Source organism: Dendrobates tinctorius, unplaced genomic scaffold (genome assembly GCF_039654945.1).
Source record: "Dendrobates tinctorius isolate UK_male_01 unplaced genomic scaffold, ASM3965494v1 ptg000223l, whole genome shotgun sequence".
Classification (NCBI taxonomy): domain Eukaryota; kingdom Metazoa; phylum Chordata; class Amphibia; order Anura; family Dendrobatidae; genus Dendrobates; species Dendrobates tinctorius.
Window position 1 is genome coordinate 3201004 of NW_027361890.1, and position 27969 is coordinate 3228972.

A 27969-nucleotide genomic window follows, 5' to 3' on the forward strand; every position below is an offset into this window, starting at 1 on the left:
CAAGGGAAGTGGGGCAAGAGAGCAGCGGCAGCAGCAGCAAGAGCTCTTGCCAGATGCAGTGCCGAGCCGCCAGCATACCAGAAGTAGCCGCTCATGTGGTGGGAGCGGCAGTTGTAAACACGACCGGCATGACTCTGAGACATCCAGAAAAAACGTCACGAGTGCATCTGAGGAGCCTCCGAGATCGGTACCCTTGATTGACAGCGGTGGTGAGTGATCTACGTGAATCTCACCCTTATGGTAACAGGGTTCCATTTTTTCTGTTTGATCACTAGGGGTTGCTAGGGGCAAAAATAGAGCATGCTCCCTATGCAGACACCCGCTAGCAAATCAATGGCAGAAAGATCTCTGCTTTGACTGTATAAACAAAGCCATACTGTATGAAATCCCTGATTTGGTGACTAGCCTTAGGGCTATAATACAAGAAGAGGTGAAAGGCTCCCTAAAGGAGGAATAAAAGAAGCCATAAAAAGGGATTCAGAGGCCTCGCTAGTGCAAAAAGGTTGTGAAAAATCCCTGTCCCCCTCCACCTCCTCTTCCTCTACTCAGTCCTCAGAAGCCTCCTCAGACAGCGATATAGGGGGTCGTCCGTGTTTCCCAAACAGAGGACGTGGAAAAGCTGGTCAAAACTGTCAGGTCTACAATGGGCCTTAAGGAGGAAAAGACTCCTAAATCATTGGAGGAGGTGATGTTTGGAGGACTGGAGGAAAGGGAAAAAAAAAACGCACCTTCCCTGTTAATGATAAGATAAAGGCCTTAATTGACAGGAAATGGGAAAAATCCTGAGAGGTCGAGTGCCTTACCTTCTACATCAAAAAGGTGGTACCCATTTAAAAAGACTCAGAAACCTGGGAAAAAATCCCAATGATTGATTGTGCCGTAGCTAAATCCTCAAAAAAGGTATTTCTACCATTAGAGGACTCCGGCGTGCTGAAAGACCCACTTGATAAAAAAGCAGATGGTTTCCTGAAGCATATCCGGGAAGCATCGGCAGGTGGATACAAACCAGCAATAGCTGGTACTTGTACCGCTCATGCCCTCATGGTCTGGCTACAACAAATAGAGGACCAGATCAGGGTTAAAATTCCTATGGACGAAATACTGTCTAATCTGACACTGGTACACGGAGCAGTGGCTTTCCTAGCAGATACCTCAGCAGATGCCGCGAGGTTAACAGCTAGAGCGGCAAGCTTATCAAATGCGACAAGGCGAGCCCTGTGGCTTAAAGGGTGTCTGGGGAATTTGCCATCAAAACATAGACTGTGTTCCATTCCATGTGACGGCCAGTTCCTCTTCGGGAAAAAACTAGAGGAAATTTTGGAGCACGTGGCAGGGGTCATCCCATGGGAAATAGGAAAAATTAGGACTTTAAAAGAAGGAGAGGATCGGGCTATATGTTTAAAGGGCCCTCTACTTCCTCCAAAAATCTCCCCAATGACATCAGGTCGGAGGTAGGGGGGAGGACTTTTTCTCTTCCTTTCTGCCTGGGCAAAATATCTCCCCCAGTATATGGGTCCTGAGCATAATCAAGGATGGTTTAAAAATAAAATTCACCCGTCCGCCCAGGCGAACCTTTATAATGACACCCCAAAGGAAAGCCCAAGAGCAACAACTGGTCCTGGAGACGGAAGTCTTGGGACTAGTGCAAAAACGAGTCCTACAGGAGGTCCCAGTTCAAGAAGAAGGAAAGGGGTTCTACTCCCCCCTCTTTTTAATACAAAAACCAGACGGCTCTTGGAGGACCATAATTAATCTGAGGAGGCTCAATTAGTGGGTAGACAATTGCTCCTTCAAAATGGAGTCAATCAACACGGCCACAAAAATCCTGTTCCAGCACTGCCTCATGGCAGTGATAGACTTAAAAGATGCCTACTATCATTTCCCCATCCATCGGGAGTATCAAAAGTACTTGAGAGTAGTGGTCTATGTCCAAGGTCAGGTCAAACACTACCAATACGCAGCTCTTCCATTCGGCCTGTCTACAGCCCCCAGAGTCTTCACTAAGGTGATGGCTGAGGAAATGTCATTTCTTCGTTCCCGGGACATAGTGATCGTCCCATACCTGGACGACTTTCTTGTCATAGAGAGGTCGGAGACCCATTGCACACACCAAGTGAAGGAAGTGATATTAACGTTACTAAGGCTAGGATGGATAGTAAACATCCCCAAGTCGAGACTAACACCAGTAAAGGTGCAATCCTTCCTAGGGCTAATACTGGATTCCAAGCGACAGCGCTGCCTCCTACCAGAAAACAATGTGACCAAAATAAGGGGCCTAGCTCGCACAGCAATACAAAGGCCAGCTATGACACTGAGGAACGCAATGTCCCTTTTAGGCTCGTTGACATCATGCATACCCATGGTAGCGTGGGCACAGTACCACTTAAGACAACTGCAGTGGGAAGTTCTGTCAGCGCAGAAACAATTGAAAGGCGTTTAGAGGGCGAACTATGTCCCTCCCTGGAGGTAAGAAACTCCCTACTCTGGTGGACTGTAAAAGAGCATCTAACAGCCGGTGTCCCGTGGCAGAAACCAGTCAAGGACCCCATTACAACCGACGCAAGTGCCACAGGGTGGGGAGCACACCTGAGATCCCACTCGATACAGGGAACCTTGTCCTCGCTAGAAAAGGATCACGGTTCAAATGTAAAAGGACTATGGGCAGTAGAGAAAGCCGTGAAATTTTTCTCTCCTTGCTTCGGGGCCGCCACACCCGAGTCATGACGGGCAATAGTGCAGTGGTAGCTTACATCAACCACCGGGGGGGAAAGAGATCTCGAGGCCTCATGGAAATATCAAATCTACTTTTCCAGTTAGCTGGACAACATCTGTTGTCCATCACGGCACTGCATATAAGGGGTGTCGAAAATACACAAGCAGACTTCCTGAGTCGCAGGCACCTAAGACAGGGGGAATGGTCCCTAAACCCCCAAATTTTCCAACAAATAGTTCAGGCTTGGGGCAAACTGGAAATAGACATGTTCGCCACCTCACGTAACCTAGGGGTCAGGAAGTTTTGCTCACTGAATTCAAAAGAAAATCCCCACAAATACCCTGGAAGTTCTCCCTGGCCTATACGTTCGCCCCTGATAACAAAGATCCCCGTAGTAGTCCGGAAAATCAGGGAGGATCGAGCAAGAATAATTCTTATAGCTCCGTTTTGGCCGAGGAGACCTTAGTTCTTCCTTCTGGGACTCATGTCAGTGACAGATCCATGGATATTACCAGATGTTCCAGACCTACTCTCCCAGGGATCAGTGGTCCACTCTCAGGTGGAGGGCTTCCATCTGGCAGCCTGGATTTTGAGAGGGCACTACTGAGTCGCCAGGGATTCTCACCAGGGTTAGTCTCCACCCTGTTGAAAAGTAGGAAACCTATAACATCCCTAATCTATGGTAGAGCGTGGAAAAAGTTCCTAGGCTTCCTGGGGGAGCCTTTGGGGGATGTAGCTCCAGTGGGACCTATCCTAGAGTTCCTTCAGTCAGGGCTGCAACTCGGGTTGGCCACTGGCACCCTCGGGGTCCAGGTCTCAGCTCTGGGGGCCCTGTATGGCTGCGGCCTAGCGGCCAATAGGTGGGTGTCCCGGTTCATAAAGTCCTGTGGCAGATCGAGGCCGGTCATTATCCCAAAGATAACACCCTGGGACCCAGGGCTGTGGAGTCTGTAAGCCAAACGTGCGACTCCGACTCCTCAATTTCCCTTACACTGACTCCGACTCCACGACTCCGACTTCCACGACTCCGACTTCCACACATATTGCTTATATTTAAGTGAAAAATGTATTGTAGTACAATGTGAACATCAGACATTTAATCATTTTTATGATCCAATAATCAAGATATTTAGATAGAACAAAATATATATTTATTGGAGTACAACTTTAGAACACAAAAAACTGTAATAAATTGTAAATATGTAATACACTATGTAATATATACAGTACAGACCAAAAGTTTGGACACACCTTCTGATTCAAAGAGTTTTCTTTTATTTTATGACTTTGAAAATTGTAGATTCACTCTGAAAGCATCAAAACTATGAATTAACACATGTGGAATTATATAATTAACAAAAAAGTGTGAAACAACTGAAAATATGTCTTATATTCTAGGTTCTTCAAAGAAGCCACCTTTTGCTTTGCTTACTGCTTTGCACACTCTTGGCATTCTCTTGATGAGCTTCAAGAGGTAATCACCGGAAATGGTCTTCCAACAGTCTTGAAGGAGTTCCCAGAGATGCTTAACACTTGTTGGCCCTTTTGCCTTCACTCTGTTGTCCAGCTCACCCCAAACCATCTCCATAGGGTTCAGGTCTGGTGTCTGTGGAGGCCAGGTCATCTGGCGTAGCACCCCATCACTCTCCTTCTTGTTCAAATAGCCCTTACACAGCCTGGAGGTGTGTTTGGGGTCATTGTCCTGTTGAAAAATAAATGATGGTCCAACTAAACACAAACCGGATGGAATAGCATGCCGCTGCAAGATGCTGTGGTAGCCATGCTGGTTCAGTATGCCTTCAATTTTGAATAAATCCCCAACAGTGTCACCAGCAAAGCACCCCCACACCATCACACCTCCTCCTCCATGCTTCACGGTGGGAACCAGGCATGTAGAGTCCATCCATTCATCTTTTCTGTGTCGCACAAAGACACGGTGGTTGGACCCAAAGATCTCAAATTTTGACTCATCAGACCAAAGCACAGATTTCCACTGGTCTAATGTCCATTCCTTGTGTTCTTTAGCCCAAACAAGTCTCTTCTGCTTGTTGCCTGTCCTTAGCAGTGGTTTCCTAGCAGCTATTATACCATGAAGGCCTGCTGCACAAAGTCTCCTCTTAACAGTTGTTGTAGAGATGTGTCTGCTGCTAGAACTCTGTGCATTGACCTGGTCTCTAATCTGAGCTGCTGTTAACCTGTGATTTCTAAGGCTTGTGACTCGGATGCACTTATCCTCCGCAGCAGAGGTGACTCTTGGTCTTCCTTTCCTGGGGCTCATGTGAGCCAGTTTCTTTGTAGCGCTTGATGGTTTTTGCCACTGCACTTCGGGACACTTTCAAAGTTTTCCCAATTTTTCGGACTGACTGACCTTAATTTCTTAAAGTAATGATGGCCACTCGTTTTTCTTTACTTAGCTGCTTTTTTCTTGCCATAATACAAATTCTAACAGTCCATTCAGTAGAACGATCAGCTGTGTATCCACCAGACTTCTGCACAACACAACTGATGGTCCCAACCCCATTTATAAGGCAAGAAATCCCACTTATTAAACCTGACAGGGCACACCTGTGAAGTGAAAATCATTTCCGGTGACTACCTCTTGAAGCTCATCAAGAGAATGCCAAGAGTGTGCAAAGCAGAAATCAAAGCAAAAGGTGGCTACTTTGAAGAACCTAGAATATAAGACATACAGTATTTTTAGTTGTTTCACACTTTTTTTGTTAATTATATAATTCCACATGTGTTAATTCATAGTTTTGATGACTTCAGAGTGAATCTACAATTTTCATAGTAATGAAAATAAAAAAAACTCTTTGAATGAGGTGTGTCCAAACTTTTGGTCTGTACTATCTATCTATCTATCTATCTATCTATATATATATATATATATATATATATATATATATATATATATATATATATATATATAAAATATAACACTATGACTTATCTCAGCTAAGACAAAGCCTAGATCCTCAGGCTACATTCACACCATGGGCGTAGCCGGGATCAAACCTGGGAGGGGGGCAGAACCTCATACTGTTCCGTAGAACCTCATACTGCACACCTCAGCTGCTGCAGAACCTCATACTGCAGACCCCTACACTTGAAAATAAAGCCTGCACCTTAAGAAGATGTTGTGATGAATGCAGTCTATTTATTCCAACTATCAATTGATGTTGATGTGTTACTGAAGACGAGCAATGCCTGTCCTGGGCGTCCTTTTGGGCAGCTATGAGGTGTACCTGACTGGTGCTAAAAAAAAAGGAGTGTTAGTCTGTGTACTACCCGGTTTTCATTCTTTTTGGTACAGTTATGATATGGATAGACAGATATGGATAAATTGATGGATAGAGCAGATTTCTAATCTGCTTTTGCTATTGAAAACATTATCTATGAGCTCAAAAACCTTTCAGGTGATGCAGTTTTTTAAAAAGCTGATCGGCTTTTGCAGCTGAAAAATGTATCCTCAAAAAACGCAGGAAAAACGCTGTGTGTGAATGTAGCCTTAGATCAGGAATATAACAGCTATTTATAGGACATTTCATAACTTTCCCAAATTCCTATGAAAAAATATTCAGCACATCCTGCATTGAATTACTGTACCCAATTTATTATATATTTTAGGAGTCTGAGTCGGTCCATTTTATACCGACTCCAACTCCGACCACCAAAATGAGCTCCGACTCCACAGCCCTGCTGGGACCTGAATCTAGTCTTAGAGGCTTTAACCAATGATCCCTTTGAACCATTACATGAACTGCCACCAAAACTACTCACATTTAAAACTGTATTATTGGTAGCCTTAACATTGGCCCGTAGAGTGAGTGACCTACAAGCTCTATCTATATGCCCTCCATATACGCAGATCTTGGATGACAGAGTTGTTCTAAGACCAGACTCGGCCTATCTCTCCAAGGTGGTCCAAAACTTTCATAGGACTCAAGAGATCTCCTTGCCATCTTTCTGTAATAATCCTAAAAACCCTGGGGAGCAAAAGTTCCATACATTGGACGTAAAGAGAGCCATATTACAATATATGTCAATAACTAGTCAGTGGAGGAAAGATCAGTCCCTGTTTGTAGCTTTTCAGGGTAGTAGAAAAGCGTACGGGGTAGCTAAGAGTAACATTGCCAGATGGATCAGGGAGGCCATTATGTTATCCTACTCTGCAAGTGGCGCTCCGGTTCCAGAAGGCATCAAGGCTCACTCCACCAGAGCCGTGGCTGCCTCCTGGGCAGAGAAGGCTGAGGTATCGATTGAGCAGATTTGTAAACAGGGCTGTGGAGTCGGAGTCGTGGAGTCGGAGTCGGTGCTCATTTTGGTGGAGTCGGAGTCGGTATAAAATGGACCGACTCCGACTCCTAAAATATATAATAAATTGGGTACAGTAATTCAATGCAGGATGTGCTGAATATTTTTTTATAGGAGTTTGGGAAAGTTATGAAATGTCCTATAAATGACTGTTCTATTCATGATCTAAGGCTACATTCATACACAGCGTTTTTCCAGTGTTTTTTGAGGATACGTTTTTCAGCTGCAAAAGCTGATCATCTTTTTAAAAAACTGCATCACCTGAAAGGTTTTTGAGCTCATAGATAATGTTTTCAATAGCAAAAGCAGATTAGAAATCTGCTCTATCTATATATCCATTTATCCATATCTGTCTATCCATATCGTATCTGTACCAAAAAGAATGAAAACCGGGTAGTACACCAATATATATTCTGTTCTATCTAAATATCTTGATTATTGGATCATAAAAATGATTAAATGTCTGAGGTTCACATTGTACTACAATAAATTTTTCACTTAAATATAAGCAATATGTGTGGGAGTCGGAGTCGTGGAGTCGGAGTCGGAGTCGGTGTAAGGGAAATTGAGGAGTCGGAGTCGCAGGTTTGGCTTACCGACTCCACAGCCCTGTTTGTAAAGCCGCTACTTGGTCCTCACCTTCGACCTTTTTTAAGCACTACCGACTTGATCTATCTTCCTCTACTGACCTAACCTTTGGTAGAAGGGTGCTGCAAGCGGTTGTCCTTCCCAAGGTGTCTTATTCTACAAAAGTCTCTCATGTGTGCCGTCATGGGAGACGGGAAAACACCAAGGTTACTTACTGGTAGCCGGTTTTTCCGGAGCCCATGACGGCACCTGTATATTCCCCCCCTTATCACTCCTTTGGTGTGCACTATAGTTTGGGTGCATTTTTTAGTAAGATATAATGTGGTGATAGTTTTACCTTGTGTACTAACCCGGGGGGCCTCTCATGCTCTGTAAACCAACTGAAGCGAGGGAGAGGTACTGCCCCTTTTTATCTTCAGTAGGGTTCCTGTCCTGGCTGGGCGGATCCCCTCTCTCGTGTGCCGTCATGGGCTCCGGAAAAACCGGCTACCAGTAAGTAACCTTGGTGTTTTCCTCAGACTGCACAGCTTTACTGTTCTCAGAAAGTAACCAGACCTGCGAGTCAGCCGCTTCCAATTGAAGAACCCTGTGTATGGAAAAGCTGTTATTTATTTAGATGAGGGTGATGGACAAGTCTGGCAACATGCTACTCCAGTTTAAGAACAGTATCTAGAGAAGAAGAGGAAAAAACACAGGGCACTGTACAGTGCAGAAACTAGTTGTCCAGACATAAGCCGTTTCATAAAGTAGTATACTCGGCTTCATGAGATATGCAACTACTACGCAGAGCTATGTTTAGGGGCTTTGAATCTCAGCTACTGCTGTGTCCATATGCATGGATTAGGCAGCGCACCATTGGTTTCTGACACTGATCTTGTGTACACTGTTATCAACATTGATTGTATACTCCATACAGAGAAACCAAGAGGATCCATATTCATTGATTTCTTTAAAGTGCCCATTCCATATACAAATGGCTATTCCCATCTTACACGTTTATCTCATATCCACAATATGCCAGAAAAGCACAATGGGTATGGGACCCACCTCAGGTACCATCACCTTTCTGAAGAATAATGGTTTCGATTTGGCAATTCTGTGGAGCGACTCGCCCCATTTCCTTCAGTGAAGAGGTGACTACATACAAGCATCACTCAGGTGTTTCTGTGAATCCCGTAGACCTAAATGTAGAGGGCCACCTTGCCATAGCTTACAAGGTAGAAAGCTGCCTCACAGAGTTTAACAGGGGTTTCAGCATCTTTATTCTCCCAGTAATAAACTGGAGCAGTGGGCAGCAACTAACAGAATGGTTTTTAACAGGGAAAAATTCAAAGTACTACATCTGGGCAATAAAAATGAAAAAAGCATATACAGAATGGGAGGAATAGGGCTAAGCAACAGCACATGTGAAAAAGACTTGGGTATACTAATAGATCACAGACTGAATATGAGTCAACAGTGTGATGTAGCAGCAAAAAAGGCAAATGCAATTCTAGGATGTATTAACAGAAGCATACAGTCTAGATCACGTGAAGTCATTATTGCCCTCTACTCTTTGGTCAGACCTCATCTGGAATATTGTGTCCAGTTTTGAGCGCCACATTTTAAAAAAGACATCAACAAACTGGAGCAAGTTCAGAAAAGAGCGACCAGAATGGTGACCTGTCTGCAAACTGTCTTATGATGAAATGTTGCAGGATTTGGGAATGTTTAGCTTGTAGAAGAGAAGACTGAGAGGAGACTTAATAGCTGTCTACAAATATCTGAAGGGCTGTCACATTGTAGAAGGATCATCTTTATTCTCATTTGCACAAGGAAAGACTAGAAGCAATGGGATGAAACTGAATGGGAGGAGACACAGATTAGATATAAGAAAAAACTTTTTGACAGTGATCAATGAGTGGAACAAGCTGCCACGGAAGGTGGTGAGTTCTCCTTCAATAGAAGTCTTCAAACAGAGGCTGGACAGACATCTGTCTGGGGTGATTTAGCGAATCCTGCTTTGAGCAGGGGGTTGGACCAGATGGCCCAGGAGGTCCCTTCCAACTCTACAATTCTATGATTCTACATAAAGGGCCTACCTATTACTCATTTGTGTCATATAGTGCAGCTTTGTTATAAATGTGTAAGAAGGCATCTGACCTCTACAAATCAAATGTGTTACATTGTTTAGGATTGTCTTTAAGTCTATGTAAAATAAAAAATCAAATTAAATGCTAATTTATGTTCCTAAAAAAGTTGGCAAAATTTGTTGGCTGCTAAAGGGGTTAAGCAAGTTATTTTTAACCTTTTTCCTAGCATTGAACTAATGACGTAGGTGAAATCACTTTTGAACTAGTCACTATTGTTTAGTGTGTTTCTTTTCCTAGCTCCATCATGCGTGGTTGTAATAATATGTGCACCTACTGTATCGTTCCCTTTACACGTGGGAGAGAGAGGAGTCGTCCAGTCCACTCGATTTTAGAGGAAGTTCGCATGCTCTCCAGCCAGGTATGAACAGTTCAGTAAGATCAAGCTATCAGCCAGGATATGTTTCTTCCTAATATCCTTATCTAACTGATGAAGTTTCTCATTTTAGAGAGTAAGGGTACTGTCACACTTAGCAATGCACCAGCGATATGACGCAGTCAGGATCGCTGGTGCATCGCTAAGTGGTCGCTAGTGAGCTTCCACACAGGCAGATCTCACCAGCGACATCGCAGCGGTCGGGGGTCGCTACTTACCTGTCACACTAGGCGATCCTGACGTCCTCCCGCCCGGCTCGTCGCTCGTCTCTCCACAGGAAGCACCGCAGGAAGCTGACGATGAGAAACAGTCATGGACGTTCTCGCGCGATCAGCGATAACCAGCGGGGGAGCGGGTCGTAGGTAAGTATCAGACACAGCGATATCGCTAGCAATATCGCTATAACGTCACAAGTTATAGCGATATTGCTAGCGATATCGCTTAGTGTGACAAGCCCTTAACATGCCAGGTGTGGCGGTATGAGACTTAAAAGCCTTGCTTGCTCCTCTTGGAAATTAAATAGGCAAATTGTCTCTTCAGAGAGGAAGAGGACTTGAACTCTAGTGCCAGCTATTGGAAGTAGCAATCCAATAAGTCAATATCGACTCTTTAACGAGCCTTGCAATATACCCCCAAACCTCATATCTTACAAAAAGCCATGATCATAAAAATAAACCATAACTAACAATAAACAGCCATCATCTCCTTAGTATATGGACTTTCCTTGTATAATGGCTGATACTTTGGATTGCCACTAGAAGTTGTAAATATAGTTGTAATGACCCTTTTATGCGAGTCAATAATTGTGGAGCGTTTTTCTAGGAACTTTAATTCCCAACTATTAGACCATAAAAGCAGACCGGAAATCACTCCAGATCACCTGATGTATATAGCTGCTGCCAATAGCTTACTAGTAGTGATGGGCAAGTTGCAAAGTTGCTCGGGTCTCTCTGAGCATGTTCGGGTGATCTGAGTATTTTGGCGTGCTTGGAGATTTAATTTTTGTCGTCTCAGCTGCCTGATTTGCGACTTGTAGACAGGCTGAATACATGTGGGAATTCCCTAACAAACAGGCTTTCCACACATGTATTCAAGCTGTCTAGCAGTCGCAAATCATGCAGCTGAGACGATGAAAACTAAATCTTCGAGCACACCAAAATACTCGGAGGACACCCGAACAATGACTATACTCGCTCATCACTACTTAATATCTTATAGAGACAGAACAATTGTGTTCTTGATTGCCCTGTCACACACACGTATGCAGGTTTTACTGTGGGCGTTCAGACACGCCCCTGGGTGGGTTTGTAGGTGACTGGTCCCACCCATCTCACCAAGCCACCTGGAAGCTTTCCCTGATACACAGTAACAGAAACTATCAGCAGAATATCTGTTCCAGCTTCCATCCCAGGGCCGCCCACCCTGGGATACATATCGGTCATTTACCATCCTGCCGTTCATCCTTTCTCCATTGCAATAATGGACATGCCTGTATGCATGTCCTGGGACGCCCACACAGTGCCCCCTAGCTGTCACAGCGGTCATTGCTCCACAACGGTAATAAAGTGCTTTAGAAAATAATACCAAGTTTAGCCCCTTCCTGATAGATGATGTGCGATAATGTCTTATGTCAGGTCCCGTTCGCACATCTTTCCCAGCAGATGATGGATGTGTTGTTGAGTTATCACCTGCCTCTCAGGCTTGATGTATACATCATCTGAGTGTTACTATCTGAAAGAAATGTAACTATTTTTTTTTTAGTTGTCATCGTAGTTGCATTTTTTTTTCTCAACCTTTTTTTTTTTTTTACAGTGAAGCAGGTAGACTGTCTAAACTTTTTTTTATCCATTGACTCCTAACAAAAGATCAGTTAAAATCGTATGAAACTCTGAATTACAAAGTCTGCCTTCCTAGATTCATCCATCTCTCACAGATCCCCATAGACTTTAATAGTTGATACTGATCCGCAAAAGTGGTGAGATTAGGACTCTTGAGTCTCACGGTCCAGAAACCTGGACCCGTTTTTAAAATTGATCTGGGTATATCTCAATAAAACCGTATGGGTCCGTATGCTGTCCGGTAAACAAACGGACAACAACACAATAACGTCACAAAGCTGTGTGAATGTAGTCTTACAGTCATGGGTGTAGCTGAGCTCTGCCCACAGGCTAACCTCTTAAATGCCAACATAAAAATGTGATAGAGACATTTGCAGCGCGCTGCCATAGGGACTGCAGCGTGCTGATGGTTGCCATGATGGCCAAGAGTCTGCTGAAGACCCCCATGCCTGTCATGACAGAACTCCTGTGAAAATCATCCTGTGGATGGTGTGCATAGACCATGATTTTTTTTATATACACAGCAATAAATTGTTTTTAAAAAAAAAAAATATATAAAAAGTTGAGCCGCCCCTCTTTCCCCCATTAAAAGTAAAGAAATAAAGCAATAAACAAGTGCTATCTCCATGTTCGTAAAAGTAAAATCTGTCAATATGTGAAATTAATGAACCCAATTGGTAAACACCGGAATGAGAAAAAAAAATCAAAACTCCGAAAAAAAAATGCAATGAGAAGCTGTCAAAATATTGTATCTACTCGAGAATGCTATAAATAAAAATGTCAGCTCAGGGCGCAAAAGGCATTTTCTCACACAACCGGATCGATATAAAAATTTTACAAGTCTCAGAAAATGTCGATATAACCAAATTATTATTATTTATTTATTTTTTTTTTACAAATTTCCAAGCTTATTTTACTACTTAAAAAAATGTTTGGAATCACTGTAATTGTACTGACCTGGAGAATCATACTGCCAAATGTAATGAACCCTGTGAATACATAGCCCAAAAAACTGTTTGCAATTTTGTCACGCTCGGAAGTTTTTTTAGTATTTTACCTGATTTAATGGTCTCATTCAAAAACAACATCTCAGCCCACAAAAAACAAACTCTCGTTTAACAATATTGACAGAAAAATAAAAAATTAATGGCTCTTGGAACAAGGGGAGGAAAAAAATCAAAGTCCAAAAAAAAAATGAAAATTGCCATGGCTGGAAGTGGTTAAGACATAAAAATTCCAAAACAAAATGGTCTTTCATTGGATGTTAACGATGGTGAATACCACTGTGTTCCGTGCACTTGACTACATTACCCAATTTGTATGGCTGCTTGTTGAATGAATAGGTGACATGCGTTTATGTTGCCACATCACTGCAACACAGACAGGAATGATCCACTGGAGAAGCTCTTAAGTTTCAGGCAATTTAACAGGTGACAAATGGTTATTTTATCCTGTTCTTTTTATTTTTTGTTATCAGGCTAATTCTTGAAAATCCCAAACAATCCCTTTAAGGGTCAAACCTGTCATTAAGCTTCTATATGAAAGCAAGTCTTAGTTTCATTTAGGTTTAATTTCTAATAGAACACATTTGTATTGCTGAATGTCTGTATCTTAAAAGCATAATTTCTAAGCTGTGCTTTTAATCCCTGTTCTGATTTTTCGTAGGGCGTTAAGGAAGTGACTTTACTTGGTCAGAATGTCAATAGTTATTGTGACACTTCTTCAGCTCAGTTTCCTACTTCTGGTACCTCTAACCTGAGTCGCAGCTTCAGTACAGTCTACAAACCTAAGCAAGGGGGACTCCGATTTGTGGACCTTCTGGATCAGGTTTCCAGAATTGACCCAGAAATGAGAATACGCTTTACCTCCCCACATCCTAAGGATTTTCCTGATGAGGTTGGTTATTGGTGAGCAAGGATATTATTTAAAATAAATTTATCCACTTTAGAGCCCTTAGGAAATGTGAATTATGAGATTTCTGCAGCTTTACAACCAATCTTTACTTGTACTAAATGCAGCTAAATAATAAAATGGTCAGTTAACCACAGCATGTTGACAGTTTCCAGGTAGATTTTTCCCTAGTCACCTTCCACGACGGCATAGGAGGTTGTCTCCACGCCCTAAGGCCATGTGCACACGCGGATTGGGCTGCGGATTTTTCTGCGCGTCAAAAGACCTGCGGTTTGACACCTGGACATTGGAGCAGGTGTAAAACTGCTGCGGATTCCTCCCAAAGAAGTGACATGCTGCAGATTTGAAACTGCAGCAAATCCACGCGGAAAAATCCGCAGCATGTGCACTGCGGATTTGAAAACCCATTGGCTAACATTGTCCTGTACACTGTCTGCGGAACTGCTGCGGATCCGTAGAGCAAAAAACGCTACAGAGGTGTACTCTGGTTGGAATTCAACTGACACCGGAATGGAGTGACTATCAGACATCTAGAGAAGCTGATTTTTATAAAACTGTGCAGTGGTCTCTTAATTTTTGCCAGAGCTGTACATATGTCATTGACACGCACACACACACACATATCTTTATATTTCATAGAGAGATAGATTAGCCGATAATTCATTTGTCGGCTTCTGTAAAATCATTACAGAAGCCGTCGGGATAGGAGACATGGTTTACGTACAGTAAACCCATGCAGAACAGTTAGATTTATTGATGTCCGTGACTAATACTGTTAGTAGTAAGTGTGTGTAAAATTTGGGTCCTGTATCTATTTAATAAAATGCTTTCACGGAAAAAAATGGCTTGGGATGAGTAATGGATAAGTGTCTTATTGACACATCTCCATTACTAAGCCAGGCTTAATGTCACCTTACAACACAAAGGTGACATTAACCCCCTAACCCATATGCCACCCACTACAGGGCAGTGGAAAAAGAGAGGATAAGTGCTGGAATCGGCGCATCTCAGAGATGCGCTTTTTCTGGGGTGGCTGGGGGCAGATGTTTTTAGCCAGGGGGGCGGCAATAACCATGGTCCCTTTCTAGGCTATTAATATCTGCCCTCAGTCACTGGCTTTCCCTCTCTGGCACAGAAAATTGCGCGGGACCCCACACCATTTTTTTCTGTGAATACATTAATATTAAATACTTACAGGTTCCAAATTTTACACACACATACTACTAACAGTATTAGTCACTGACATTTATAAATGTAACTGTTCTGCATGGATTTACTGTATGTAAACCATGTCTCCTATACTGTCTGCTTCTGCAATGATTTTGCAAAAGCCGACAAATGAATTATCGGCTATTCTGCTATCTATCTCTGTAAATGTAAAGATAGATATATACACATACATACATACATAAAACCCTGGCAAAAAATTATGGAATCGCCGGCCTTGGAGGATGTTCATTTAGTTGTTTAATTTTGTAGAAAAAAAAAAGCAGATCACAGACATGGCACAAAACTAAAGTCATTTCTCCTTCTCCTCATTGGGGGACACAGATACTGTGGGTGTATGCTTCTGCCTCTTGGAGGCTGACACTAAGTGAAAAAAAGAGGTTAGCTCCTCCTCCGCCGTATACACCCTCGCCCCTATTGCGGGCGGAAATCAGTTTTTTTCTTAGTGTCCATGGAGGCACACGTCTGTTTTTTTGCTCCAGACTTTTTTCCATGAAGATTAGACAGGGGCAACGGATCCTATTGAAAGGGTCCGATTTTCACAAACCAACAACGGTGTCCCTCCACGTATCCTCTCCCGCGACGTGGGACACGATGCCGGACTTAGCCCTGACCACCCCTAGGTATTGAAACCATGGGCTGTACAGAAGCACAAGACTAGTCCGTGCGGCCCCCACTTCTCCACCAATGCTTAGACTGCAGTGCTGCAAGGCGGCGGACGGTCCCTCTCCTCACCCCCTGAAGGGGTTAGACGGAGCTAGGGTACCTGCACCGTCCTATTTTTCAAGGCCCCCTCACATACCTGTGCTGGGAAGCCAAAGAGGATCGTCAGTGAGGAGAGGGCCTGGGAGGGCTCCTGCGGCAAAGATCTGGGGCTGGAGCCCTTAGCCGGCGGATGCCACCGGCAATTCTTGGCTGAGCGTGGCTGCAGATGGAGAGGCCCGCACCAGTAAGTAGCGCAAGTTTTTGTGGCGCCATAGAAGTTCCGCGCCCCCTCTCCCCGTTCCCCCCGTCGCGGGCAGGGGATTAATTGAGGCCGCGGCTTTAGCCGGAGCTAGGCCACGGTCGAAAGTTCCGCCTCCGGGCCGCGCATCAATTTCGGCAGCCCACCCCCCAGGCCTGGGCGGCGATGGATAAATTTAGTCCCCGGCTTTGGAGCGCGGCTAGGCCGCAGAGCTGGAAGTACCGCCCCTGGAGCGGTTTATATGCTGGCGGCCCGCCCCACAGCTGGTGGCGCGTGATTTTGGTGTGGAGGCGTCCAGGAATGTGGGGGCACAGGACTGGGGTAGGTGCTGCCCGAGAGGCCACGCTACAGGGAAAACGAGGTGCTACCTCCTCCCCCCATCCTCAGCAGCGGACAGATACAGCATGTCCTAAAGAGCAAAGACGCACACTTTTTTTACGCTGCATGCATCTCTTGTTGGGCTGCGTCTCTGCGGGCACAGAGCAAGCGATTATGTGAAGCCTGCGAGTCCAAACGTACCCAGGAGCCCTCCCCTGCGACTGCGACCGAGGTCCCGAACCCCCCCCCCCCCCGGAGTGGGCCCAATCACTGTCACAGTCCATGGCGTCGCTTACGAGGGCAATCGAGTCCCTTCAGGCCCCAGATAGGGGCAGGGACAGTGGCTCGCCGGCCGTAGAGGGGAACCTCCACCTCACTAGAGTCTTCGGCCTGCAGGGGCCGCTCTCATTCCAGGCAGACCCGGGGGAAGAGAATCCACGCGGTCTCGCCCAGTCCATCCGGTGCTTTGGCATCCGTAAGTTCTGCTTCTCAGATTTCGACTCCGAGCCCCTTGACCTGGATGCTCCAGGGTCACGTGAGTCAGTGGACAGCATCATAGAAGCCGTCAATCAGACCTTGGGGATTGAGGATGATCCCGCAGCGGTTACAGGGCATAAGGTGGCGTTTAAGCGAGTGAAGCGGCCGTGCAGAATTTTTTCCTCTCACCCTGAGTTTGAGGACATAGTGCAGTGACACAGGGAACGACCAGACAGGCGTTTCTCGGGTCAAAAGGCACTTGAAGCAAGGTATCTATTTGCCCCGGACCTCCGTAAAAGATGGACGGAATCTCCGATGGTGGATCCACCGGTGTCACGCCTAGCCACTAAAATTCTGTTATCCATACCTAGTGGTTCCTCTATTAAGGATCCCATGGATCGCCTCATAGAGAGCTTAGCTCTCTCAGTTTATGAGGCGTCAGGATCAGCGCTCTCTCCCTCTTTTGCAGCAACTTGGGTAGCCAAGGCCATGATCTCATGGTCAGAATCATTAAACAAGGTCGCGCAGGAGCAAGAGCTACCTGCAGAGATATCGGAGATCGCGAGTCAGACCGTAATGGCCGGAGACTACGTAATCAATGCATCTTTGGATGCGGCCAATTGCTCGGCACTCGCTGCCGCTAACGCAATTTCTGTCAGAAGAGCTCTATGGTTAAGGACATGGCGGGCCGATTCTACTTCCAAGAAGTCCTTGACTTCCTTACCCTATCAGTGCGGCCGTCTATTTGGGGAGAAGTTAGATCAACTTATCTCTGACTCCACAGGAGGAAAGAGCGTTTTTCTCCCTCAACAAAAGGTCAAATCACCTTTTCGCCACCCTTTTCAGGCACGTTTTCGGGCATTTCGCAACCCCGGGTGGACCACAGCGGCCAAGTCCACCACTTCAGGCTGCCCCAACTAGGATAGGGTGCAGCAGGGTTCATATAGAACCAACCCATTGGGGAAAATGCGTACTCAACAGCCTAGATCGAGGGAATCCAGATCCCAAAGATCGTCAGCCAAATGACTCGAGGCGTTTACCAGACGACACCAGCAAGGTGGGCGGCCGACTACTCATGGGTAAAGGAGTTGGTGGCCTCAGGTTACAAACTAGAGTTTGTCAGAAACCCTCCGAAATGTTTTTTTCTTTCTCGTCTTCCCAGGGTGGATACCCAGGCAAGAGCTCTGTTGGGAGCCATCGAATCGCTCCAGTGCAACAGTTCATTGTTCCCGTGCCAGAGCACGAAAAGGCTCAGGGCTTCTATTCCAACCTGTTTGCGGTTCCCAAAAAGGACAGTTCTGTCAGGCCTGTTTTGGACCTCAAACTTCTGAACAAATTCATCAGGATCAGACATTTCCGGATGGAGTCTCTCCGTTCAGTCATATCGGCCATGGAGCACGGAGAATACTTGGCCTCGGTCGACATCCAGGACGCATATCTGCATATTCTCATCTTTCCTCCTCATCAAAGGTTCCTGCGTTTCGCCATCAATGGTCGTCATTTTCAGTTCATGGCGCTACCTTTCGGGTTAGCCACGGCTCCCAGAGTTTTCACAAAGGTTATGGCAATTGTCATGGCCATATTGCATTCTCGAGGCATAGTCGTCTTGCCTTACCTGGACGACCTAATGGTCAAGGGCCCTTCACGACGGGCATGCGAGGAAAATGTCAACATTACACTAGATACTCTTGCCCGCTTAGGGTGGTTGGTCAATGCGAAGAAGTCATCCCTTGTGCCAGCTGAGAGGATTTCCTTCTTAGGAATGGTCTTCGACACTTGCCGAGGGTTGGTAATTCTCCCTCAGGAAAAAGCCCTAGTTCTCCGGCAGGGAGTTTGGACTCTTCTCCAACCAGTCCCTCATACCATTCGTTTTGGGATGAGGATTCTAGGAAGAATGGTGGCAGGAATAGAAGCAATACCATTCGCCCAGTTTCATTTTCGCCCCCTGCAGCACGCTCTCTTGTCAACCTGGGACAAGAATCCTTTCACGCTTGGTCGGCGGTGCCGACTGTCCTCTCAAGTCAGGCAGTCACTCGGATGGTGGATAACCAGTTCCTCTCTGACCCAGGGGAAACCCTCCCCCCCCCCCCCAGACCATTGGTTGGTGATAACAACCGACGCCAGTCTCCTAGGCTGGGGAGCAGTGTTTCGCCGCCACACGACCCAGGGACGGTGGTCGCCACAGGAGGCACGCCTCCCGATCAACTTATTGGAGTTACGAGCTATTCGGCAGTTTCATCACTTAGCAGGCCTCCCCGTCCGGATCCAATCGGACAATGCCACGGCGGTGTCTTACATAAATCACCAAGGGGGCACCCGCAGCAGAGCAACCATGCGTGAAGTAGGGCACGTTCTTCAGTGGGCCGAAGCAAACCACTCGGTGATTTCGGCAGTCCACATCCCGGGCGTGGAAAATTGGGCGGCAGACTTTCTCAGCTGGCAGGGTCTTGCGTCCGTAGAATGGTCACTACATCCCGAGGTCTTCCAGCAGTTTTGTCAACTATGGGGAGCTCCGGATTTGGACCTGATGGCGTCCAGAGTGAACGCCAAAGTGCCCACATATGTCGCTTGGGCCAGGGACCCGCAAGCAATCGCTGTGGATGCGTTGGTTCTGCCATGGAACCAGTTCCGCCTCCCATATCTATTTCCCCCACTGCCACGACTCCCGAGGGTCATCAAAAACATCAAGACGGAAGGAGTTCCGGCGATTCTGCTGGCCCCGGACTGGCCCCGTTGAGTGTGGTACGCAGATCTAATGCAGCTGCTCGCCGACGTTCCTTGGCGACTGCCAGAGCGCCCAGATCTACTTTCTCAAGGGCCGATTTGCCACCCAAACTCAGGGGCCCTGTGTTTGACGGCATGGCCATTGAATCTTGAATTCTAACCCAGGCAGGGTTTGGGTGCAAGGTGGTCGCTACAATGGTTAGTGCCCGGAAGCCTGCTTCAGCACGAATTTACCACCACACCTGGAAGGTGTTCTTTGCTTGGTGTCGAGGCCGGAGTGTTTCTCCACTGAGATTCTCGATTCCCAACATCTTGGCCTTTCTCCAGTCGGGCCTAGATTCGGGCTTGGCCCCAAGTTCCCTCAGAAGACAAATATCGGCCTTATCTGTCCTGTTCCAGCGCAGAATTGCTACCAATTTGCAGGTTAAGACTTTCATCCAGGGAGTCTCCCACTTGGTACCTCCCTATAAGGTGCCTATGGACGCCTGAAACCTTAACCTGGTCCTAAGTGTTCTGCAGGAAGCTCCATTTGAACCGCTTCAGGATGTCTCTTTGAGGTACCTTTCCTGGAAAGTGGTGTTACTAGAGGCCATCACTTCTATCAGGCAGGTTTCAGAGCTGGCAGCCCTGTCCTGCTGGGCTCCGTTCCTCGCTTTCCATAAGGATAAGGTGGTGCACAGACCAGCCCCTCCTTTTCTGCCGAAAGTTGTGTCCTCATTCCACATTAATGAGGATGTTGTCTTGCCTTCATTTTGTCCAGCACCGGTACACCGTGTGGAAAAGGCTCTTCACACGTTAGACCTGGTAAGAGCCCTCCGGAAGTATGTGTCAAGGACGGCACCCTTTCGTCAGACAGACACGCTGTTTGTGCTCCCTGAAGGGCGCAGGAAGGGACTCGCTGCCTCGAAATCGACCATAGCCAGATGGATTCGTTTGACTATTCAGGAGTCCTACCGCATTAGAGGCACATATATAACTAAACAAAATAGAAGCCAACTTGGCTAATAGGGTGGGTGCTGTGTACCCCCAATGAGCGTCTCGGAGAAAAGGATTTTACGGTGAGTTATCACAAAAATCCCTGTTTCAAATGGCAGCTTTATGGCTTTAAGAAACACTAAAAGAAATCAAGAACAAAAAATGTGGTAGTCAGTAATGGTTACTTTTTTTAAACCAAGCATAGGGGAAAAATTAAGGAATCACTCAATTCTGAGGAAAATTTATGGAATCACCCTGTAAATTTTCATTCCCAAAACTAACACCTGCATCAAATTAGAGCTGCTCGTTAGTCTGCATCTAAAAAGGAGTGATCACACCTTGGAGAGCTGTTGCACCAAGTGGACTGACATGAATCCTGGCTCCAATACGAGAGATGTCAATTGAAACAAGAGGATTATCAAACTCTTAAAAGAGGGTAAATCATCATGCAATGTTGCAAATGATGTTGGTTGTTCAGTCAGCTGTGTCTAAAATCTAAACCAAATACAAACAACATGGGAAGATTGTTAAAGGCAAACATACTGGTAGACCAAGGAAGACATCAAAGCATCAAAACTTAAAGCAATATGTCTCCAAAACAGGAAATGCACAACAAAACAAATCAGGAACGAATGGGAGGAAACTGGAGTCAACGTCTGTGACCAAACTGTAAGAAACCGCCTATAAGAAATGGGATTTACATACAGAAAAGCTAAACGAAAGCCCGCATTACAAATATTATCAAAACATTTCTTGAAAAAAGACACATAAGGTCAATGTCACGGCCTGCAAATAGTACGGATCTCAATCCAATTGAAAATCTTTGGTGGAAGTTGAGGAAAATCAGAGAAAGTTGGAGCCAGATTGATGAAGAGTGCTGTTTGATACTCATTAAGTCCATGCCTGAGAGACTGCAAGCTGTTATAAAAGCCAGATGTGGTGCAACAAAATACTAGTGATGTGTCGGAGTGTTTTTTTTGCTTTTCATGATTCCATAATTCTATTTTTTTGTACAATGACCTGTATAAGTAAAAAGGAATACAAATTTTGGTAACCCATTAATGACCATGCCTAATAAATAAAATAAATAAAAATCAGGCAATATAGAAATTGGGGCTCCAGAACCCTGAGAGCGCTGGCATCTTCTCTCTATTCATTTCTATTAGGGATGCCAGAAAAAGCCAAGTACAGTACTCTACTTTCTCCAACACACCCTTAGACAGTAAATGGAGCCGAGGTAGAGGTCAAGCATGCTGTTCTCTGCTCTGTGCAGGAGGTGGCCGCAGAGCTCCAATCTCAGGATCTCTTGGGGTGGTGGGGTTCCCAGCAGTTCATACCTCAACAATTAGAAATGTTTTCCCTATGCTGTAGATAGCTTGATTTATTGGGAAAAACTCTTTAACTCCTTAGTACATATGGACTTACTGGTGCTTCCATCATGATGTTCCGAACAGTAGAAGGGGCTTAAAGCCTGAGCTTTCTTCAAACGTGGTAGATGCCAGTTGTTTTGCAAAGTTGACATCTGTCTCTAACAACAGTGGTTGGAGTTGAACAACAGTTGCTGGTATTAACCATTTAGATGCTTCTGTCAATTTCTGAAAACGACATTTAAATGGCTTGCTTGTCCCATCCACCCGCGTAATGCAATTACTGGCTACCCATGAGCTACCATAATAGCCAAGGACTTCTTTTTTCCCCCTGTGGCTGTCATCTTGGTACTTATTTTGAAGTTCATCCACAGGCTTAGATTCATAGGAGATCATTATTTACGCTACGAATGCTCTTCTATGGTATTGTAGTATATAGGATAAGCAATCTGATCATCGCAGTTAAGGTCCCCTTAGGGGACTAAAAAATAAAGTATAAAATAAATAGTTTTTTTTAAAATAGGAAGGTTCAAATAACCTTTTACTCACCCCATTAAAATTAAAGAGAGAAAAAATAAACATATCTGGTATCGGTATGTCTGTAAAAATCTGGTTTGTCAAAATATAAAATTGATCTGTATAGTAAATGCTGTAAAAAGACAAAAAATCAAATATCATTTTTCAGTAACCCCTCTCTATGTGAAAAACTATCAAAAAGTCGTACATACCTATAAATGCTATCAATGAAAAGTCAAAAAACTTCATACAGCTCCATTGACGTAAAAATGGTATGCGTCTTGAAAATAGCGAAGTAACCAAACCTTTTTTATTTCCGCTGAATTATTTTATTCCATTGCTGTAATCATACTGAACTGGACAATCCAACTTAATACCAGATCATGTTTTCTATACAATGAAAACGGAAAACAACAATGGCTAAATTGCATGTTTGTCACCATTTTATCCTACTTGGATTTTCTTTTCACGATTTTTCAGTACCCTTTATGGTAAAATGAATGGTGTCATTGAAAACTTCAACTCGTCCTGCAAAATATACACTTATATAAACAGAAAAATAAAAAAGTTATGGCCCCTGGAAGAAGGGGAGAAGAAAAACAAAAGCATTAAGATGAAAAATAGCTGCGGTGGGAATTAGTTGAAGATGGAGTTCCTCATTTAGTAACCTTTCTGTTCAGGGAGAGACTCTTGAAGTAGGTTTATGTGAGCAGACTTCCAGAAGTTTGACTTAACTTTCATGACCCACATACCCCACCTCATCATTTGTAAGCTCCAACACAAAGTGCGCAGAGGGTGCAGCCATTGCTTTTTACTCCCCAAGAGTCCAACAGAAAAAGGAAGCATACTGTAGGATATATTGCATTAGTATGATATTTTTGTTTTTGCCCTTTTAAGGTTTTGTATTTAATACGAGAGCGGCATAACATCTGCAAACAAATTCACATACCAGCTCAGAGTGGAAGTAATCGAGTTCTAGAAGCCATGCGACGTGGGTAAGTATTATCCTTTGTTTTCCATTAATAAATCATATCAGATAAGCCATTTTTACAAGAATGTCCATGGACTTTTCTTTGTATGGTCTTGTTTTCAATGCCACACTAAATATTTTGCCACTTATACTGTTTAATCTCTTTGAGATTATCTGTCTATCTAGCTATCTATAGGTAGTTGCCAAGTGGTTGAACAGTATGAGTTAAAAAGGTTTTCATTACCAAAGTATTGCAGTACAATAGTGCAAGCAATCAAACAGTCATTTCAAGTCACCTAGAGGGACATAAAAAAAAAAGTGACGGAGCCAATTTTGACCTTTTTAACCAGGCCAATTTTTTTTTATTCTGACCATTGTATCTTTATGTGATAACTCTGCAACCCTTCAACGGATCCCAGGGATTCTGAGATTTTTTTTTGTGACATATTGTGCTTCATGATCGTAGTAAAATTTGTTTGCTACAACTTGCGTTTATTTGTGAAAATATCAGAAATTGTGAGATAATTTTGAAAATTTCTCAATTTTCAAACTTTTAATTCTTATGCCTTTAAATTAGAGAGTTATGTCACAAAAAATAGTTAATAAATAACATTTACCTCATGCCTACTTTACATCTACATTTTGAAACAATTCCTCAAATACTCCTTCTATGCTCAAATCTCTTGATGCCGAAAAGGCTTTCGATAGACTAAATTGGCTATATCTTAAAAATACCCTCTCTTGTTTTGGCTATGATAATAAATGTATTAGTATTATTTTTTCCCTTTATCATGAACCCAGAGCCAGAGTTTATGTCAATAACCATCTATCCAAGCCTTTTATTATCAGTAATGGAACTAGGCAGGGGTGTCCCTTGTCTCCTCTACTGTTTGCATTAGCAGTCGAGCCTCTCGCGGAAGCTATTAGATCATCCCCGTTGATGTCAGGAATTGATACTAGAAGGTCCTCCCATAAGATTAGTCTATTTGCAGATGACCTTTTCATATCGGTCACAAACCCAGTTGAATCTACTAATGTATTATTATCACTTCTAGACAAGTTTAATAAAATGTCTTTCTTTAAGATTAATTCTCTCAAATCCAAAATTATGCCGTTTAACATGGCCCGGGAGGATGTAGAATGCAAAGAACCAATTTTAAATGAAAAAAAAAAGTTTACCTTATTTAGGAATTTCCATTACTTCCAGCTTACGCTCTATAGTGCCAGTAAATATTAAAACTCTCGAGGCTAATATTTCCAAAGATTTCTCACGTTTTAACTCATTGGAGCTTACACTTCTAGGCAGGATATTGACAGTTAAATCTATTATTTTGCCAAAAATATTGTATATTTTCCGTGCCATTCCGTTAAAATTCCCTTTAAAGCTGATAGATAAGATACAAATCTGATTAACCTATTCGTTTGAGAAAACAAGAGACCACGAATAGCCAGGAACACTCTTTTTCGTCAAAAAATCCAATGGGGGCTTGGTTGTCCCAAACATTTGGGTATATCAACAAGCATATTTAGTTAAACAATAGTCACCAATGGTTTACTCAAAAGGATCATCCAGCATGGATGGATCTGGAATTGGCGCAAATTAACTATAGTTCATCACAAGATATTTTTTTCAAATATATTCTTGTTTCTTCTCTGAAAAAGCATAGACATCCTATTTATGATGTTATTTTTGAAGCATGGAGAAAGTTTGCCAAACTTAAGAAAAATGATAATAGACTTTCTATTCTTAAAGACCTGCCTCTCAAAATGATCAGTCATATATGATTTCCCAATACCAAATGCCTGGCTCGACCATAATATAAAGAAAATTTGAGATCTCTATGATGGCTTCTGTATCAGGTCCTTTTCTTCTCTTAAGGACAGCTTTCATCTGCCCTTGGGAGAATTCATGTCTTATTTGTTGATAAGAGATAACCTTCAAAAGTTAATAAGCAGTAGAAGGTTAAATTTGAATATGATACTCTCATTGGTGGGCAACCCTGCTCTTGAAAGTAGATGGACTCTTAGGCATATTTATCATTGTTTCAATAGATACGGTGTTTTCAATGACCAGTTATATGAAGAAATGGGAGATTGATCTTAGATCACCCATTACTGAGGAACAGTGAAAATATGCCTTATAGGATTTCCAATAGGTATACAATTTCTATGGGACTACACGAGACTCATAAGAAAGTAGCGCTCCGGTGGTATTACACACCCTCGAGACTATCTCGTATAAGTGTGGATGCATCTCCATTGTGTTGGAGAGGGTACCATTGCAATGGAAATTTATTTAATATTTATTGGAGCTGCCCCAAGTTACATACACTCTGGTTACAAGTAAAGATGCATGTCAACTCACTGTCCAAAACCTATATCGATGTCACTCCCCGTATGGCGCTCTTATCCTTAGACCTTGAGGATATTAGCCCGACAATCAAATTCGTGATGACGCACATATTCCTTACGGTAAAGAATTTTATTGCTCAGTGGTGGAAGAAGCCGGATGCTCCTATTTTCTTGGATATACAGTCATGTCCAAAAGATTTGAGAATGCTACAAATATTAATTTTTACAAAGTCTACTGCTTCAGTTTTTCTAATGGCAATTTGCATATACTCCAGAATGTCATAAAGAGTGATCAGCTTTACAGCAATTACTTGCAAAGTCAATAATGGCTAAGAAAATGAACTTTAACCCCCAAAACACATTTCAACATCATTGCATTCCTGCCTTAAAAGGAGCAGCTAACATTGTTTTAGTGATTGTTCCATTAACACAGGTGTGGGTGTTGATGAGGACAGGGCTGGAGATCAATCTGTCATGATTAAGTAAGAATGACACCACTGGACACTTTAAAAGGAGGCTGGTGCTTGGTATCATTGTTTCTCTTCAGTTAACCATGGTTATCTCTAAAGAAACACGTGCAGCCATCATTGCTCTGCACAAAAATGGCCTAACAGGGAAGAGTATCGCAGCTACAAAGATTGAACCTCAGTCAACAATCTATCGCATCATCAAGAACTTCAAGGAGAGAGCTTCCATTGTTGCCTTAAAGGCTCCTGGGCGCCCAAGAAGGACCAGCAAACGCCAGGACCGTATCTTAAAACTGTTTCAGCTGCGGGATCGGACTACCAGCAGTGCCGAGCTAGCTCAGCAATGGCAGCAGGTTGGTGTGAGTGCTTCTGCACGCACTGTGAGGCGGAGACTCTTTGAGCATGGCCTGGTTTCAAGGAGGGCAGCAAAGAAGCCACTTCTCTCCAGAAAAAACATCAGGGACCGACTGATATTCTGCAAAAGGTACAGGGAGTGGACTGCTGAGGACTGGGGTAAAGTCATTTTCTCAGATGAATCCCCTTTTCGATTGTTTGGGACATCTGGAAAACAGCTTATTAGGAGAAGAAGAGGTGAGCGCTACCACCAGTCTTGTCTCATGTCAACTGTTAAGCATCCTGAAATGATTCATGTGTGGGGTTGCTTCTCTCAGCCAAGGGAATCGGCTCACTCACAGTCTTGCCTAAAAACACAGCCATGAATAAAGAATGGTACCAGAATGTCCTCCAAGAGCAACTTCTCCCAACTGTCCAAGAGCAGTTTGGCGCCCAACAATGCCATTTCCAGCATGATGGAGCACCTTGCCATAAAGCAAAGGTGATCACGAAATGGCTCATGGAACACAACATAGAGATTTTGGGTCCATGGCCTGGAAACTCCCCAGATCTTAATCCCATTGAGAACTTGTGGGCAATCATCAAGAGACGGGTGGACAAACAAAAACCAACAAATTCTGGCAAAATGCAAGCATTGCTTATGCAAGAATGGACAGTTATCAGTCAGGATTTGGTCCAGAAGTTGGTTGAGAGCATGCCAGGGAGAATTGCAGAGGTCCTGAAGAAGAAGGGTCAACACTGCAAATATTGACTTGCTGCATTAACTCATTCTAACTGTCAATATAACCTTTTGGTACTCATGATTGCAATTATATTTCTGTATGTGATGTAAACATCAGACAAAAACAAATAAAAACCAGAGGGCAACAGATCATGTGAAAATTTAATTTTGGTGTCATTCTCAAAACTTTTGGCCATGACTGTAGTTAACACACTACGCACCCATGGTATAATGGAGGAAAAAATAGCTATCAACGCAGGTTCATTGAATCACTATCATTTGAAGTGGGAGGTGTGGAATACCAAATATAAATGATTTGTTATGTTATTTTTTTGGAGTCACAAAGGAATTGTTATCTCATTTCTTGATGTCATGGATGAATTTTTGTGTCCTATTTTGAAGTATATCTTCCATTTTGTGTTTGAAGTTTGGTATATGCTTGTTCGTAATTGTATGATTTTACTATTTGTAAAATGGAGATCTCTATTTTTATTCCTTTCCCGTTCCCCTTCCCTTCCTTCCCTTTTAAATTGTTAAACTTTAATAAAATTATTTGAAAAGGAAACTTCACTGAATAAGGAATTAAGCTAGAATTGTAGTATTTTGAACAAATTGGCGACTCACAGAATTTTATAACATTGAGACTTGAAAATATGACATTTTAGTGG

General features: G+C 43.7%; 1 protein-coding gene across 1 annotated transcript in view; it reads left to right on the forward strand.

Moving 5' to 3' along the window:
- CDK5RAP1 (CDK5RAP1 mitochondrial tRNA methylthiotransferase) overlaps nucleotides 1–27969 on the forward strand; it is a 127028-nt gene that overhangs the window by 23789 nt on the left and 75270 nt on the right. Inside the window, exons 7-9 of the mRNA XM_073555256.1 lie at nucleotides 9985–10105; nucleotides 13624–13854; nucleotides 23335–23432. Coding sequence (XP_073411357.1) covers nucleotides 9985–10105; nucleotides 13624–13854; nucleotides 23335–23432 — 450 coding nt within the window. The remainder of the gene's footprint in view (nucleotides 1–9984; nucleotides 10106–13623; nucleotides 13855–23334; nucleotides 23433–27969) is intronic.